Here is a 17,061-nt window from a genome sequence, read left to right as displayed (position 1 = left end):
GGGGGGGGGGCATGGAGTCAGGTAAACATGGTTAATTTAAATTGCAGGAAAAACTCTTCACTAAAGATAGCCATACTAGATTTTCATGCGCAACCCTTAGTTCAATGTTCACTACCAATTGGATGTCTAAAGCGTAAACAGTACAGTACTGCAGTCTGTGTAATAAGAAAGTAAAACACGAACTAACCTGAGAGACATGATCAGTGATTGAATGCAAGATATTTTTCCACCTTGATTTCCTCCCAGTGCTCTTTGAGCACCTTAACACATCTGGTGCAAAAGATAAACAAGCATTCCGAGTCACTGATTATGCATCAAGACGACTGCAAATTCACAAGTTTCACTCGTTGCAGTAAGTTTTGAGTTATAAAGTACTGAATAAAGAAACTTGCTTCCGACGGGTCAAAGGAAAGAACATAAGCAATTAGGATATGATTATGCACAGCATGCAGTTATGATGAAAGGAAGTCAAGAAGCACATGGACATGAGCCGAAATATGTGAACATAACAATTCAAACACTAGTTTTGGGAGGAGTTTGATACATCATTTACTATGAGCTTAGTTATTTGCATAAAAAACGAAATGGTCATTCTGAGAAATATTAAGCAATAGAAAGAAAATGTCTGGAAAATTCAAACAAACCTGCCTCATCTTCATCTTCCACTACAGAAGCCAAAAGTTGCGAAGGTCCAGATTGGTTGCCATTAGTATCCGCTTCGGGATTAGTTCTCATTATGTCTTTTTTCAGCTCTGGTTCCTGAACCTCAAGTCTTGCTTCAGCATTCAGTATTATTTCACTACAATATTCAAAATCAAATTCGAAAGCCCACAGTTCATTGAGATCCCTTGGGACGACTCTCATCCTACGCAAATATGGTGGAAGTTCCCCAAGACTGAAATCAGTAAGTGTAATTTCACCAATATAGGAGGCAGTTCTCATGTTTGACAATTTTCGCTGAAAAACAAGAAAACTAACCATTAGCAAGTATGTTTGAAGGATGAGTTTACTTGTTTTAAATGTAAGCATTATCTAACCTGAAGGCGTGTTCTAATGGATTTACTTATATCATCACTCATTTTAGCATCAAAAAACAACCGAGAGATTAGGAGGTTCCAACAAAGTGTGCCTTCGTCAGCAAACTTTTCATCTACATTTGTTTCAGGAGAATCTGAGAACCTGTTGCTGTAACTGAAATCAGAACTAGGCGTACTGGGTTGCTTTATGTCTAGTAATGATGAACTACTGCTTGACCTTTCTTCTTGTGCATCAATCAGTGCGGCACCATTGTAGCTGCGTGTTTTTTGGAACGTCTTTCTTTCTGCTTGTGCTGAGGCTGAGCTTGTTCTAGTCATCTGGGGAGCTTTTATAGACGCCTTCCTAGCCAACTTCTTAAGGAAAAGGCGCATTTTTGACGACCCATCAGACTTTACTGCCTTGTCCATAATTTCACGATCCTCAGCAGAAAGTGCAGTTGGTTTCAGGAAACAAGGGTATCCAGCGTGTAAAGAGGATATGTAACTTCTGAACTCTTCACTCAACCTGGTATGCAATTTCAGTTTCTCCTTGTCTGTAGAAGATGCAAGACGAAGTGCTTTACACCATGATTCTTTCTCCCAAGAGGTGTCCACATAAAGATAGCATACCTTGCTCCGCTTGCAAATCTCAGATCCCTTGCTTTCTAGTTTTATTGGATACCTCTTAGACCTGAAAGAAAATGGATAAATATAAATAGTACTTACATTGAAACTAGAGTGCATATGCAAAGTGTATTGCAGTATCCACATTCAAATAGGCAAAGTAGGAAAATATAGTCACTCTTTAAGAACATCTAACTTGAAAAATAAAGCATTCTTAGTCTTTAGCTGAATCCAAAATATAAGCATGCTTATATAACCTACCATATGTCAAAGCTATGATATTGGTAACACAAGTCACACATTGAACAAGATACACACTGAACATAAATATGAGTTAATGAGGCGCAAAAACGTTGAAGACCAGTGTATGATAACAAATTTTATATGCACAAACCATTTACGTGACGGTAGGTTAGAAGCAGAAACAGCAAGAACAGTGCAATCCAGAAGCTCAATGGTTATCTGAGAACCATCGGAACCTGTCAAGACAAGCGAGTGGCCTTGAATTTTAGCCGGCATCCTTATCGGAGAAACCTCGACGATGTTCTTTTTATCCTTCACGCCTTTCTGAACCCCAGTTGGTGGTAGGCGGTTGCCGTTTCTAACTTTTGGCACCTTTCCTGGCTCTAACATCCAGAGAAAACCCTGCAACAAGTATGGCTGTCAGGTGAAATGATCCAAATTGTGAGCATACCTGGCTCATAGCAACACCAGGCACAGCGTGTGAGAGTTTGTCTAATGGTCAGTACGGCTAATTGATGTCCTAGTAGCAAAATTAAATGAAATGATGCAGGTTATTGCTTTGCACTATATCCAACAGAACAGAGCGAAGGTGCAAATTCAGGAGAACAGATCGATTCCCCAATCACCACCAGGAGTTCAGTCGCAACAATTAGAGATAGGCGAAAGAATCTGGTTCCAAGAAATTTTCTGCATAAAGTAAACGAGCTTTCCTGCAAGCTATTGATAGACCCCCATTTGCTTGGCTTGCCTACTCCATAGGATTGCAATTGCGACGCAGGAAAATAGGAGGAGGAAATTGGTAGAAATGGGAGAGCACGCGGGACAATTTCGAGTTTATTGACCTGCTTCTCGGCGGGGAACGGCCGGTCGCCGCAGAGTTCGGCGGCGGCGGCCTCAGGAGGCGGAGGCCTTGGCCCGCGGCGGCGCAGGGCGCGGACCGCCCAGAGAAGCGCCGCCCCCTCCGCGAGAGCGAGCGCGAGGAGGCCGAGGAGGAAGCCCGAGAGGAAGATCGCCACCGCCATGGGCGACGACGATGACGAGGAGACCTTCCCAGGCGAGGCTGCTCTGCAGCGCACAAGAGAACATAGGAAAGAAGAAGAGGCGGAGAAGAAGTCAGCATTGTCAAAGGAGGGACGGACGTGCAGGGCCCACCTGTCACGGTCCCTGTTGCTTTATGACCTTTTTTGAAAGGAGGATCTTTCTGTGCCCAGATGCTAAATGGTGAACGCGCCTCTCACTTCACGGCGTACACACAATGATTTGGAAGTCATCATGACATAAAAAATAGTTGTATTTATGTAAACTTATTTTCTACTCCCTTCATTCTATTATTTCTTCTAAACCGTACGTGGGTACACACGTTCTAAACTTCTAATGTGTTTGTTCACTCGTTTCAATGCGTATGTAGTCCGTATAAAAATGCCCAAACATCTTATAATATTGAACGGAGGGAGTAAAATTTTAAAATGCACCTTTTCTAAATCGCTAGTCCGGATAAAAATCTATTTTCACTATTTGGTTATTTGCAAGGAGATCTTAAAATAGCTTGTTGACGTGTTTTTTAGATACAAATTAACGCGAGGGGGGCTCGGGTCTACTTCTCTCATACCAACACGCACTAGCAAGGGCAATGGCAGCGGCCCTCGGGAAGCTATTGTGACCAAGCAGGACAAAAGCTGCCTGTAATAATCACTTCAAGGTGGTTGGATAGCCGAAACCGTCTGCACTAAATTTTGGAGGCGGTTTGCTCGACGAAACCGTCTAAATCCTCTAACCAACGTAGACGGTTTGGCTCTAGGAATTGTCTGCGGGTCAGAGTATCTGCCCATTGGTCGTGGCGTGGTGACCGCCAACTCTTGTGCGCTTCTTCGCGGTGGCCGTTGTCGACCATGTACGTCGGTGTTAGCTTGGTCCACCCACGGTGGCAGATCTGCCCACCGGTTGTGGTGCGGTGGAAGATTTGCCCATTCGCGGCGATGTGGTGCCACGTCCACCCAGCCGCGGTGGAGCGGTGACAGGTCTTCCCATCTGCGGCGACGCGATGGCACATCAGGCCATCTGTGATGACACGTGCCACATCCACCATCTATGGCGGTGCGGTGGCAGATCTTCCCATCCGCGACAATGCGGTGGCACATCCGTCCATTCTTGGCACCGTGTCGGCCCATCTGCCCATCCATGGCGACGCGTGCCCTGTCCACCCATCTGCGGCGGTGGAGTGGCAGATCTTCCCATCCGCGGTGACATGGTGGCACATCCGACCATCTGCGATGGTGCATTGGCACATCCTCCCATACATGTCACTGTGGTGTGCCCATCCGCCAAGGCGTAGTGGCAGATTTGCCCATCCTCAAGGCGCTGGCACATCTGGACATCCGCGACAACTCCAGTCCACCTACATCTTTGACCGGGGCGGCTCGACAGGGGCGGGGGGTAGGGGGGGTGCAGTCATAGGGAAGTTATTGTCGTCGCCACCAACCTCCGCCGAGTATTAGCAAGACATGCTTTGAGGCAAAACTGGCAACCGTCGGCAGCAAATGTACCAAAACCGCCTCCTAACCCTGATTGTGTGCTAGTGACAATCTCAAGAGCTACTTGAGACAACATGGATGCACACATCCAAATTATCACAAGAAGAAAAGAATAGCAACCAATAGAACAACCGCAACAAACATCACCAACAACCATCAACGATGGAAACCTAGATGGCATGATAGGTTCTTCAACAACGACACCTCCAAGAAGCAAACGACGTAGGAGCGCCACAGTCGTTGGACCAACACAGAGGCGAGATCATGATTTTTCACCTCAAAGAGGAGTTCAAGCAAACTCCATGCAATGCCTTCAACAAAGGAACACCGCATGAATGACACCATTACTAGGTTCGACCAACGAAGGACGAGCCTAGAGTTTTCTCCTTGGAACTCGAAACTCTACACTCAAAGAGCACCACCTAGCCGACATCATCATGTGCACCCACCACCTCTGATGCATACATCAGCGCAGACAGTCCCAGCATGGACTTAGTCACGCAACTAGAACCATGGTCCTTTTCTCTCTTCGCGAGAAAGAAAGAAAGGCTCCATGCGTTTAGGGTTTCCCCACCTTCCGCCGGTTACACCACCGATTTGGCTCGTCTTTTGTGGCCTTAGGGACATGGAGGCTATGTGGATTACGTCCTTGTTGGAGAGAGAGCGCATGCTTCATTTTAGGTGCTTTTTTAGTCTGCTCAGGGTTTGTGTCCTGCCCAGGAAGACGAGGCGGATGCTCCCTGAAGATGGAACAAGGTTCTTCTCGCCCAGCCCTCGTCTCGGTAGTGCATCTCATGTCATTGGAGGACGTGTGGAGGTGTGTCTCCAGTGGATCTTACGGGATTCGGTCGGTGTTTGTCTTTGGTGGATCCGGCCTTCATTCGTCTGCTTTCATGTGTCTACAGATTGGATCCTTCCGATCTACACTTCTCTTCATCGACGATGGTTGCTGTTTTGGTGTGTTGGCCCTTTGGCCTTAGCACGACGACTCTCCGACTGTCTACTATAACAACATTTGCCCAACTCGGTTGAGGGAGAGTGACGGCGGCGGCGCACTTTCGACTTGCTCAAGTGCTTGTAGTCATCGCCAGGTGGTCTATGGACATGAATCTAACTTTTGTTACTCCACATGTTCTTTGTACTGCCATGATGTTTGATGAATAGATCGGAAAAAAATTCCAAAAAAATCTAGAACCATGCTCACACAACACATCTTGTCAAGTAGCACCTAGGGAAGCATGCCATGGTCACTGATCACATGCCATCCAGACCACCCATGCATCCAGTTTAGAAGTGGAATCCACACATCAAGTCATTAGACTTTTTTTTTGAACAGTCGTCAGGCAGAAGTTGAGTCGTCGAGCACATGTTGTCAAGCGGATTTTTTTTCTTGCCCATGTATAACTTTTGTCTTATATAACTTTGCTAGTTGCCAGCGTGTTGGTGTTGACTATGGACATCATAACTATGTGTAGAGGCCAGATATGTTCTCATTGTGTTTGTATCCTCTTGATGCTTCATATTGAATCAATAAATTCCACCGTTTGTTTGTCAAAAGGAAAAAAAGATCTGCTATTGTAGACGCCACCTTGGCCAGGTGGAGCACTCCAAGCCCCACCGCGGAGCACGCTGCCGGAACCCCCATTACGGAGGCTAAAATCCGTCGATCGCCCTTGCGCCCCCGTAGAGACGGGTGGCAGCCTGGGGTCACGTCACCGAGAGCAAAGTAACATGTTCGTACAATACTCCCACTGGAGCCAAAACATGACCAGACGAAACATGGGGAGGCAACGACATAGGAAGCTCACATAAATGGCAAGCAATAGACCAGACAGATGAAGAAGCATTTTCGTCCATTTAAGCTTGATATACTAGTAAATCAAACTGTAAAGATCGTCGGCAGAACCACTGACGATGACAACGACGACCACGACCACTACTACCGTTGAAACAGCAGCAGAGACACATGTAACCCCGTACTACATGTGTACGTTATTCAAACCTTCAACAGAGAGAAGCAAAGGTGCGAGCTTGCAGCGCATGTCTTGCCGCCGCCCGCGCGCGCCCTACGGCGGGCAACACATGCCGCAACACGCCCAGCCATATATGGGGCAAGTGCGGCAGTTGCAGTTTCTGTAGCCGCACCACAGGAGCTGGCGTGCCCCGCCGCCCGCCGCCGCTATCTGCGTGGCCATCAGCAGGACCACGAGGAGCATCACGCAGGAGACGAACATCTTGTTCCTCAGAAGTGCTGCCATGCCGCCGCCGGAGGCCATCGCTTCAGCTGGCTACAATCAAGAGAGAACGAGAGATACACACCGTCACTGATGGTATGAAAAGATAGGACCGACTGGTTAACCCTCGAGAAATACGAAGGAGTAGAACACCTTACGTGGTGAGAGTGAGACGAAGTGCTCGGCGTTAGCTGCTGGTGCTGTAAGGAGGAGTGGAGGGCTGGTATTTATAGGAGAGGAGATGGCTGGAGGGGAAGCCAGTGGCTGGGATACAACAACCAAGCCGGACGCCATTGTTGAACCGAGCACCGCTCCAACGGAATGCGTACAGAGATGCAGTGTACGTTTTTGTAACCAACAAGTAAGCAAGCGGTTCAGTCGCCGACAAACTTTTCATGGATATATTCAACTCCGGCTGCTCATCTTTGCGAAAGAGAACGGCAGCTCATCTTTTCTTCAATTGTCGTTACTCCACCAGAGTTTGGAAACATGCTAAAGGACTGGATCGGCTTCGTGGACATGCAACCTAATCCATGGTCCAAAGGCCAGTGGTTTGGAAACAAGGGTGCTGCGCGGTCATGCATCAGCATTCGTTCAGGGCATACAACACATGGCTATCTCGTCTCTCGATGATTATCTCGGGGGAGATATGGAACGAAAGATATACACTGTTTCTCTGTCGTCGAGAAAGACCGAGGCCGGCTTCTGGCCCATTGCCCGGGGTTCGGTGCCGGTGACGTTGGCGCCCGCCGGCATCATTTACCTCTTGATGGCGTTGTCGAAGAGCCTCTTCTCCCTGTCCCCGGTCTTTTTGGCCCAGAGTTGGCGGATTGCGCTTGGTTGTAGAGTCTAGCTTCGTTTAAGCGGTGTTTGTGTTTGTCGTTAGGTTTTTTACACGATTGTTCTCTAATTGATCATGTAATTGTGTGACCTTCGGCCTAATTTTTCTTACAAGTTAGACCAATATTGTTTCTTCTTAATGAAATTGTAGGAGCACACTGTCTATGATGAGGTTCCGTAAAAAAAATTGAGTTGTACTATAGCGCAAGAGTAATCTGTTGTATCCTTTATGGTCTGCCTTTATAAGATTTTCTGGATTGATGAGATGAGACAAAGTAGTTAAGCCCTTTTGCGCCCCTTTCTCAAAAACTAATAATCTTTTTTCGTAAATACGCAAAGCTTGCGTATCTTTTCGTTTTTTTTGGCGGGGTTGCCTATCTTTTCATTGATAGATGGAAGAGAAATGAATACAAAAAAGGTACAACACATGGCACAAACGCAAACTGACATAGACATTATCCCTGGAGCATAGAGATACGGAATGCTCGGCCCGAACAGAAAAAGAACCACGGCTAAACCCACTAAGCCTAATAATCTGGATTCAACTATTCGAGATTTACTTTGTAGATAACTTCTAGAAAAAAAACAGTTATATATATGCATACGATATCCTCAGCATAAAAGGCAAGTCGCATTCGGAAATACACAGGAGATCATGGGTGCTTGACCCCTCTATATGAATATTAAATTCAAAATATAACAGGAAAATTTTAAAAACTGGAATCTCGTGATGATCGAGATGGGTGCCCAATCTACTCCCATGTGAATTTGTGAAAAAAAAGCATATGACTAGCTCTTGTACATGTTCCCACCCCAGCTGTGGATCGCCGAGGAGTCGAAGGCGCATGAGCCGACAACAATAAAATCAAAGCGTTCTGCAACCACTGCCGTGCAACAAGAATTGTGCTTCAAGTGCAGCAAACGGTGGCGGCATGATCACATGCGCGTCCAACTCCAAGTCATGAAGAACTGCTAGAGATGTTTGGGCTCGACGACATCTCTGAAGAAAAGGCAGCATTGTTATCTGAAGTGGCGACAGAAATAGTTTGCGCCGTTTCGCGTCAAGACCGGGAGGCGGTGTCTCTGCCCATGCCTTTCAGCTTCATGCGTGGGTGCAGGTGCAAGAAGTGTTGATGCTCATAGATTCGGTAGCTCAACTTCCTTTGTCGATCAGAAACTGGTTGTCAAATTACATGGAGTACAATGTCTACAACAACCATGCCATGTCAGAGTTGTAGATAAAGGTGAATTGTCTTGCTCTTCCATTATTCCTCACTGCTTGTGGTCCTCTCAACATCAAGAATTCTTCACTGATATGAAAATTCTACCCCTGGGTACCTACAATGCCATCTTGGGCATGGACTGGCTCGAGGAGCACAATCCTATGACAATGGATTGGATAGTGAAGCATGCCAGCATCACAACTCCCAAAGGTCTTTGTATGGCCACCATTTGAAGCAAGAACTCAATAGATCAACAACGTGCAGTTACTAAGTTTGTGTAAGCAAGGATCCATTTCTCATGTGGTGCATTTGTTTCATGTGGATGTTGTGGACGAGGACACTCGCCCCATTCCAGAGGCCATTGCAGTGATGTTAGAGGAATTTGATGACATATTTGGAGAACCAACCAAATGACCACCCAGGTGAGCGTGCGATCATGGTATTCCTCTGATGGCTGAAGCACAACATGTGAACATTCACCCATACAGGCACATGCCGGAGCGCAAATCGGATTTTCGTGTGCTTTATTTTCGCCTCACCTCCTTCCACCCCCTTTCACTGGATTTTTCTCCCTTGCACTAAAAACTAAATCTCATTAAACTGGTGAGATCTTATTTCGTACTTGTTTTGGCAGGTGTTGATTCAATTCAACTACGTAAATAATAGGTACTTAAGAATTCAGAGATCGCACCATATATGTGAGATCATCTATCTAAAAGACAAACATAAGATTTCCTCGATAACCTTCCAAAACAAAATCAAATATTCCTTAATAACAAATTGCTAGTCCCGCACACTATTCCATTTATTATTATCATTATCTCTATTATTAATTTGGCAACCACAACTTTCCTAATAGAAACAAAAATAACATATCTTTTCCCTTCTGACCAAATCACATATATTTTATTATCTTACCAAATTAATTATCTGTCTACTATTAAAGGGTAGTTAGTAGGCCGCATCCCCACGCCCCCGCGGAGGGAAGCCGTGGCTAGACCTGATGTTGGTGCGATTCTTGAGAATGTGAGGGCATGGAGCATGGCATCGAGGACGGCCATGGCAGCAGGCAGGTCGTCGGACCATCATGTACATGCATTCGTGGACACAATCATATTTTATTTATTGTTAGGCATACAGAGAGCAAGACATGCTACATTGTTAAATCAAATGTGTTCATTCAAATGTCAAGAAAATCATTAAGAAAATGTGTCCTATAATACTCGGTAGGCCTTGTAGAAATGAATTCACTACAAAAACGTCTTTACCACCAAGGCTCAATCAAACAATACAAGAGGCGCGTCAAATGTATAATATCTCTACTATCAAAGGGAATGTTTACGTAGTTGTTGTTCGTAATAGCCAACAATGCAAAAATAATTTGGATATCAGATGTTGAATCAATTCGGAAATCAAACCAGTAAAGCAATTAATTAGCCAGACAGTTAATTACATATGCAACTAATTAGGTCCACTTAAATAGAATTGTTTTCGCACCGAATCAATTTGGAAACCGAGTCATTGGTGCAATTAATAAATTAGACTGACAGTTAATTATGCCTACGGATAATTAGAAGTAGGGATTATTTTTCCCAAGTTGGCAGATAATTAATTGATTTGGTTGACATCTAAGTAGTCATGCAGAGAATTAGGTAGTCAATTAATTATTTGAGTAATTAATTAATTAAGAAGGTAGTTAATCATGCTAAATCATTTTGAAAGTGCTCGCGAACAAGGACGGTCAATAGGCTCTCAGCGACATGGCCGAGCACCGCTTGCCAACATGGACAACGACCACTATGCGTCGTGATATGGGCGACCAAGCGTTCACCATGATGATTGACGACCATGCTCTGAAGGATGTCCACATGCTGACAGTTGTTGAAACGTACGTTGGCGAGGGACAACACATCACTACATTGGCCAGGTGATTCATGATATAGTAGAAAGGAAGAGTGTTCCAAGAATAAGAAGAAAAAAGAACTAAAGTGGCCAAGTGGTCCATGGTGTTGAAGACGAGAAAGAGTATTCCAGAAATAAAGCGGAAAAAAAGAAAGGAAGAGTATTCTAGGAAACAAGTAGGAATGAGAACTAAAACTGGCGAGGAAGGAGAAAGAAGAAGATGAGGCATCGTTGACGAACACACTGACGTTGACGTGGTTCTGGTTGGCGCCAACGAAGCGGGTTGATGAAGAGGCTAGGAGTAGAAGATATAAGGGAGGACAAGGAAGAGAAGAACGACAAGTATCCTTTCTAATAATGAATGGTGTGTAGGCTGGAGGTGGAGCTTATTAGTAACTAGAAATATGTTCAGGTTGCCACTTACATCCACGTTGGTATGCATTTGCAAAGTTGAATGAACCTTTAAGAATGATTTATGTAGTTATTTGTTGTTTTCTGGCAATATTCTATGTTAGTTTAACCCAGTCTATTATATTGTAAATATAACATGGAGGATAGTCTGGACAATCATATTTCTCCCCCACTTATGGTCTGGATCTGGGTCATCCCGAATTGTCTAGACTCCAGACGGTTAAATTTGGGAAGCCTATTGGATGCTCATTTGATGTCCGAACATGCTCGTGCATATGAAAGAGAAATGTGCTTCAACATTGAAGACGACCTTAATCATTTGTTTGATTCATTTATATATGCATTATAGCATGTAGCAACGCACGGGCGTTCTACTAGTAACTTATTCTAACAAGGAAACTGGATGAACACAAAGACGGAACAAGACCATGCATCTGTAGGCATCAGCCAGCATGGGCGTGCACCAGCTCTAGCGAGAGATGATCTATCAGGGCATCCTCAACTGTTCCAGCATCTGCTTCATCATGGAGATCACCTCGCCGGACAGCTTCTCCTTGAACATGAGCTCTAAGGAGCTGATTGCCGCTTCGGTGATGTCCTCCCGGCCTTGGATGCAAACCAGCTGCCCAGCAGCATTTTCTGCCGGAGTCACGTGTGCACGCCCAGCAGCCTTGAGCCGGGCACTTGACCTCCTCAGAGTGTAGCCGACACCTGCGACCGTTTTGTTGCCGTAATCTTCAGTTTCAGAAGACAGTAGGGTTTTAGGTGTCGAAATTTTCAGTTTCGACAGTAGTCTTTCAGTTTCAGTTTCGTCAGAGATAAACCGAGCTGCGCCTCGGAGTAGCTAGCTAGTTTTGCGGCGCCTTGACCCGATCGTGGGATGGCGACTGCACGGTCACGGCGCCGTGACGGGCGACGAGCGGGGAGTGCTGGGATGGCGGCACTCGCTACCTGATCGCGTCCGATTCTCTCGTTTCTGTTAGATCGTGTGAGACTGAATAAAAGGTGAAAAACGGAAAAGCTGCAGACAGTTAAGCAGCGCAAAAACTACTCTCCCTCTCGCACCCACTCTTGAGTTGAGCTCCGGTGATTGCCGGAGCGAGAGTCGACGAGGTCTGCCTGACAATTGGTATCAGAGCCCCGTTGCTCGATCACCTGTGGAGATGGCAGGACCTGACAGCCCGGGCAAGAGCGTGGTGGATTCAGGGAACAGCGGCGGCGGCGCCGTGGTCGTTCATCAGCGCGTCGTCCGCGACACCGGCGGGGCCTGGCCCATGCTGACACGCACCAACTACGCGGATTGGGCCCTCCTGATGCAAGTCATGCTGGAGGCGTGCCAGCTCTGGGTCGCCGTCAATGACGGGACTCCGGAGCGCGAGACAGATCGCACGGCAATGGAGTGTCTGCTAAGATCCGTGCCGCCGGAGATGACGTCCACGCTCGCCGTGAAGCCCACGGCAAAGGACGCCTGGGGCACGATCAAGACAATGCGGCTGGGCGTGGCACGCGTGCGTGAGGCCAAGGCGACGTCGCTGCGTCGTCAGTACGAGGCGATCAAGTTCAACGACGGCGAGAGCATCGACGATTTCGGTATGCGCCTGTCTTCTCTGGTCACTCAACTTGAGTTGCTAGGTGACAAGATCGGTGAGCCCGCCGTCGTCCGCAAGTTCCTCTCGGTCGTCCCCAAGGCGTACTCGCAGATGGCGTGCGCGATCGAGACCCTGGTCGACCTCAACACACTGGCGCTCGAGGAGTTGATCGGGCAGCTCAGGGACGCCGAGGAGAGATACGATCTGGACACGGCGCCTGGCGCCGGGGACAGCAACGGCAGACTGCTCCTCACAGAGGAGGAGTGGTTTGCGCGCCTCAAGCTGCGAGAAGGCGATGGCTCGTCAGGCAGCAACGGGCGCGGGCGCGGGCGCGGCAGAGGACGCGGCCGCGGACGCGGTGGCCGTGGCCAGAGCGCGGGACGCGGCACCAGCAGCAGAGATAGATCCAAGGATATCTGCCGCTACTGCAAGCAGGTTGGGCACTGGGCGCGCGAGTGCAAGAACCGCGTCAAGGAGCAGGCCAATCTCGTGCAGACAGGCGTGGAAGATGAAGAACCTAGGTTGCTGATGGCCCAGGTCTGTGGTCTATTCGAGAGCAGCGGCAACGACGTGCACGCGGCGCCAGTCCACCTCGTCGAAAACTCGGTACAAGTCAACCTCGGGGCCGAGGACGGCACCCGCGGCGGGCGGTGGTACTGGTACCTGGACATGGGCGCCTCCAACCATATGACAGGCGATCGCTCGGCGTTCTCCGAGCTCGACACGGGCGTTCATGGGAGCGTCAAGTTCGGCGACGACTCCGTCGTCAGCATCCGCGGTCGTGGGACGATCCTCCTGGTGTGAAAGACCGGCGAGCACCTCGCGATCACGGGGGTGTACTTCATTCCCCGCCTTCACACACACATCATCAGCCTGGGCCAGCTCGATGAGAGCGGCTGCCAGGTACTGATCCAGGGAGGTGTACTGCGCGTGCGCGACCGGCAACGCCGTCTGCTCGTCAAGGTAACCAGGGCACCAAATCGTCTGTATACTATAGCTCTCCAGATCGCACAGCCTGTGTGTCTTGCAGCCCAGAGTGGATCAGATGAGGCGTGGACGTGGCACGCTCGCTACGGATACCTGAACTTCGATGCCCTGCGCAAACTGGCTCGGCAAGGCATGGTGCACGGGATGCCTCTGATCGAGCAGGCGGATCAGTTGTGCGACGCGTGCCTGGCCGGCAAGCAACAACGGGCATCGTTCGCGTAGCAAGCGAAGTATCGTGCCGTGGAACGGCTCGAGCTGGTGCACGGCGACCTCTGCGGGCCGATCTCGCCGGCGACTCCAAGCGGGAAGAAGTGCTTCCTCCTCCTGGTGGACGACACGACGCGCTACATGTGGCTCGTGTTGCTCGCATCCAAGGACGAGGCGACCGCAGCAATCCAGCGCATCCAGGCGAGCGCGGAGTCAGAGTCCGGACGCAAGCTGAAGATGCTGCGAACAGATTGGGGCGGCGAGTTCACATCGGGCTCGTTCACGACCTATTGTGCTGAACTTGGCGTGGCACGGCACCTCACTGCGCTGTACTCACTGCAACAAAATAGTGTGGTTGAGCGGCGCAATGGCATGGTGGTGGGCATGGCCCGGAGCTTGCTGAAGGCAAGGAGCGTGCCTGGCGAGTTCTGGGGAGAGGCGGTCACCACGGCGGTTTTCCTCCTGAACTGGTCGCCGACGAAGAGTCTGGATGGGCAGACGCCGTTCGAGGCGTGGCACGGGCGCAAACCGAGTGTGCATTTCCTACGCACTTTCGGATGCGTGGTGCACGTCAGGGACACGCGCCCCAGCGTGAAGAAACTTGACGACCGCAGCCGGCCCATGATCTTCGTCGGCTACGAGTAAGGCACAAAGGGCTACCGAGCCTACGACCCTGCAACGAAGCGCGTGCACGTCACCCGCGACGCTGTCTTCGACGAGGGGGCTCGGTGGAACTGGACTGCAGAAGGGGACGCCGTGAACTCGTTCAGCGGCGCCGACACGTTCGTGATCGAACACCTTGCGAGCAGAGCTCCAGGAGCGACAGAAGAAGATGCAGCAGCCACCTCGCCTTCGTCCACGCCACCAACGTCCCCAGCAACGTCGTCTGCAGCATCGTCTTCCACAGGGCAAGCTAATCCAGCACCGGTCAGTCCAGAAGGGGTGGAACTGGTGTCGCCACCGACGTCGTTCAGCGACAACGTGCTCGATGCGGCTGACGACATAGAGGCTAGAACACCGATTCCGCACCCTGCAGAACGTGCTGGATTTCGGCCCGGCGGATGACCCCGATGAGGAGCTGCACTTCCTCGCAGCAGAGGAGCCTGCCTCATTCTCAGAAGCGGAGCAAGAGGCGAACTGGCGGTGAGCCATGATCGAGGAGATGGCCTCGATCGAGGACAATCATACCTGGCATCTCACCACGCTCCCGTTGGGGCACCGCACGATCAGTTTGAAGTGGGTGTTCAAAGTCAAAAAGGATGCCCAAGGAGAAGTACTCAAGCATAAAGCCCGTCTGGTGGCAAAGGGCTATGTCCAGCAGCACGACATCGACTACGACGAGGTGTTTGCGCCAGTGGCTCGCCTTGAGTCCGTGCGGATGCTGCTGGCGCTCGCGGCGAACGCGGGCTGGGCGGTTCACCACATGGACGTCAAGTCCACTTTCCTGAACGGAGAGCTCGAGGAGGAGGTGTACGTGCAGCAGCCGCCCGGATTCGAAGTCGCCGGCAAAGAGCACCTGGTGCTGCGCCTGAACAAGGCATTGTACGGGCTCAAGCAGGCACCCAGGGCCTGGAACACCAAGCTCGACACATGCGTGGCCGAGCTGGGCTTCATGCAGTGCCCGTCAGAGCACGCGGTGTATGCCCGGGGCACGACGACCTCGCGCCTCGTCGTTGGCGTGTACGTGGACGATCTGGTGATCACCGGGTCAGACGCCGAGGAGATCAACAAGTTCAAGGGTGAGATGCAAAATCTATTCAAGATGTCTGACCTTGGATTGCTCAGTTTCTACCTGGGAATTGAGGTGAAGCAGAGCGCGCATGGCATCGTCATTAGTCAGAGCGCGTACGCTCGGAAGTTACTTGAGAAGAGCGGCATGGCAGGATGCAAGGTGTGCCACATGCCCATGGAGCCGCGGTTCAAGCTGTCCAAGCAGAGCACGGCACCGGCAGTTGATGCAACAGAGTATCGGAGCATCGTCGGCAGCCTGCGCTACTTGGTACACACGCGCCCTGACCTGACTTTCTCTGTCGGATACGTCTCGCGCTTCATGGAGGCACCAACAGAGGAGCATCACACCATCGTCAAACACATTCTGAGGTACATCACCGGCACGCTACAGCTGGGGTGCATGTATGCCAGAGGGAAAGACGCGGTGTAACTTGTTGGTTACAGTGATAGTGATCTGGGGGGTGACATTGACGATCGAAAGAGCACCTCCGGAACGCTGTTTCTCCTTGGAGGTGGCGCAGTGACTTGACAGTCTCAGAAGCAGAAGATCGTCGCTCTCTCGAGCTGTGAGTCCGAGTATGTTGCCGCGACCACGGCGGCCTGCCAAGGCATCTGGCTGTCGCGGCTGCTCGGTGAGTTCAGAGAGTCAGAGACTGGTGCGGTGAAGCTCAAGGTAGATAACAAGTCCGCGATCTCCCTGGCAAAGAATCCTGTCATGCATGATAGATCGAAGCACATTGAACTCCGGTACCACTTCATCAGAGACTGCATGGAGAAGAAGAAGATCGAGCTCGAGTTCGTGGCAACAGAACATCAGCTCGCAGACATGTTCACCAAGTCGCTCGGACGGGTTCGATTACAGCAGCTACGCTCGAGCATTGGAATGGTGGAAGCGATCCCCTGAGACTTCAGATTAGGGGGTGATTGTTGCCGTAATCTTCAGTTTCAGAAGACAGTAGGGTTTTAGGTGTCGAAATTTTCAGTTTTGACAGTAGTCTTTCAGTTTCAGTTTCGTCAGAGATAAACCGAGCTGCGCCTCGGAGTAGCTAGCTAGTTTTGCGGCGCCTTGACCCGATCGTGGGATGGCACGACTGCACGGTCACGGCGCCATGACGGGCGACGAGTGGGGAGTGCTGGGATGGCGGCACTCGCTACCTGATCGCGTCTGATTCTCTCGTTTCTGTTAGATCGTGTGAGACTGAATAAAAGGTGAAAAACGGAAAAGCTGCAGACAGTTAAGCAGCGAAAAACTACTCTCCCTCTCGCACCCACTCTTGAGTTGAGCTCCGGTGATCGCCTGAGCGAGAGTCAACGAGGTCTGCCTGACATGTTTTGCGCATGCTCGCTAGCAGCCTGCGTGGTAGCAGGACAGGAGTGCCCAGTAGTCCACGCTGCTGGTGATGGAAAAGAGGGAGAAGCCCATCAGGCAGCTCAGCACCCGCGACCATGACATCGCGTGAAGGGGAGCGCTGTGGTGGCTCAACAGAGGGCGGCGGAGGAGTCGGGGAGTCCTCGAACCCACG

The 17,061-nt window shown here is 49.9% G+C and overlaps 1 protein-coding gene across 1 annotated transcript in view; it reads right to left on the bottom strand.

The window, feature by feature from the left end:
* The window catches only part of LOC119322461 (testis-expressed protein 2-like), a 4,732-nt gene extending 1,764 nt beyond the window's left edge, over nt 1-2,968 (bottom strand). Inside the window, exons 1-5 of the mRNA XM_037595949.1 lie at nt 2,726-2,968; nt 2,035-2,285; nt 1,038-1,707; nt 645-957; nt 188-270 (exon numbers count right to left, since the gene is read on the bottom strand). Of these exons, the coding sequence (XP_037451846.1) occupies nt 188-270; nt 645-957; nt 1,038-1,707; nt 2,035-2,285; nt 2,726-2,905 (1,497 nt within the window). The 5' untranslated portion in view covers nt 2,906-2,968. The remainder of the gene's footprint in view (nt 1-187; nt 271-644; nt 958-1,037; nt 1,708-2,034; nt 2,286-2,725) is intronic.
* Nucleotides 2,969-17,061: the final 14,093 nt, after the last annotated feature.

Source organism: Triticum dicoccoides, chromosome 6B, assembly GCF_002162155.2.
Source record: "Triticum dicoccoides isolate Atlit2015 ecotype Zavitan chromosome 6B, WEW_v2.0, whole genome shotgun sequence".
In the NCBI taxonomy this organism is placed as follows: domain Eukaryota; kingdom Viridiplantae; phylum Streptophyta; class Magnoliopsida; order Poales; family Poaceae; genus Triticum; species Triticum dicoccoides.
Note: the sequence above shows the minus strand (reverse complement) of the source record. Positions and strands in the feature narration are given on the sequence as shown.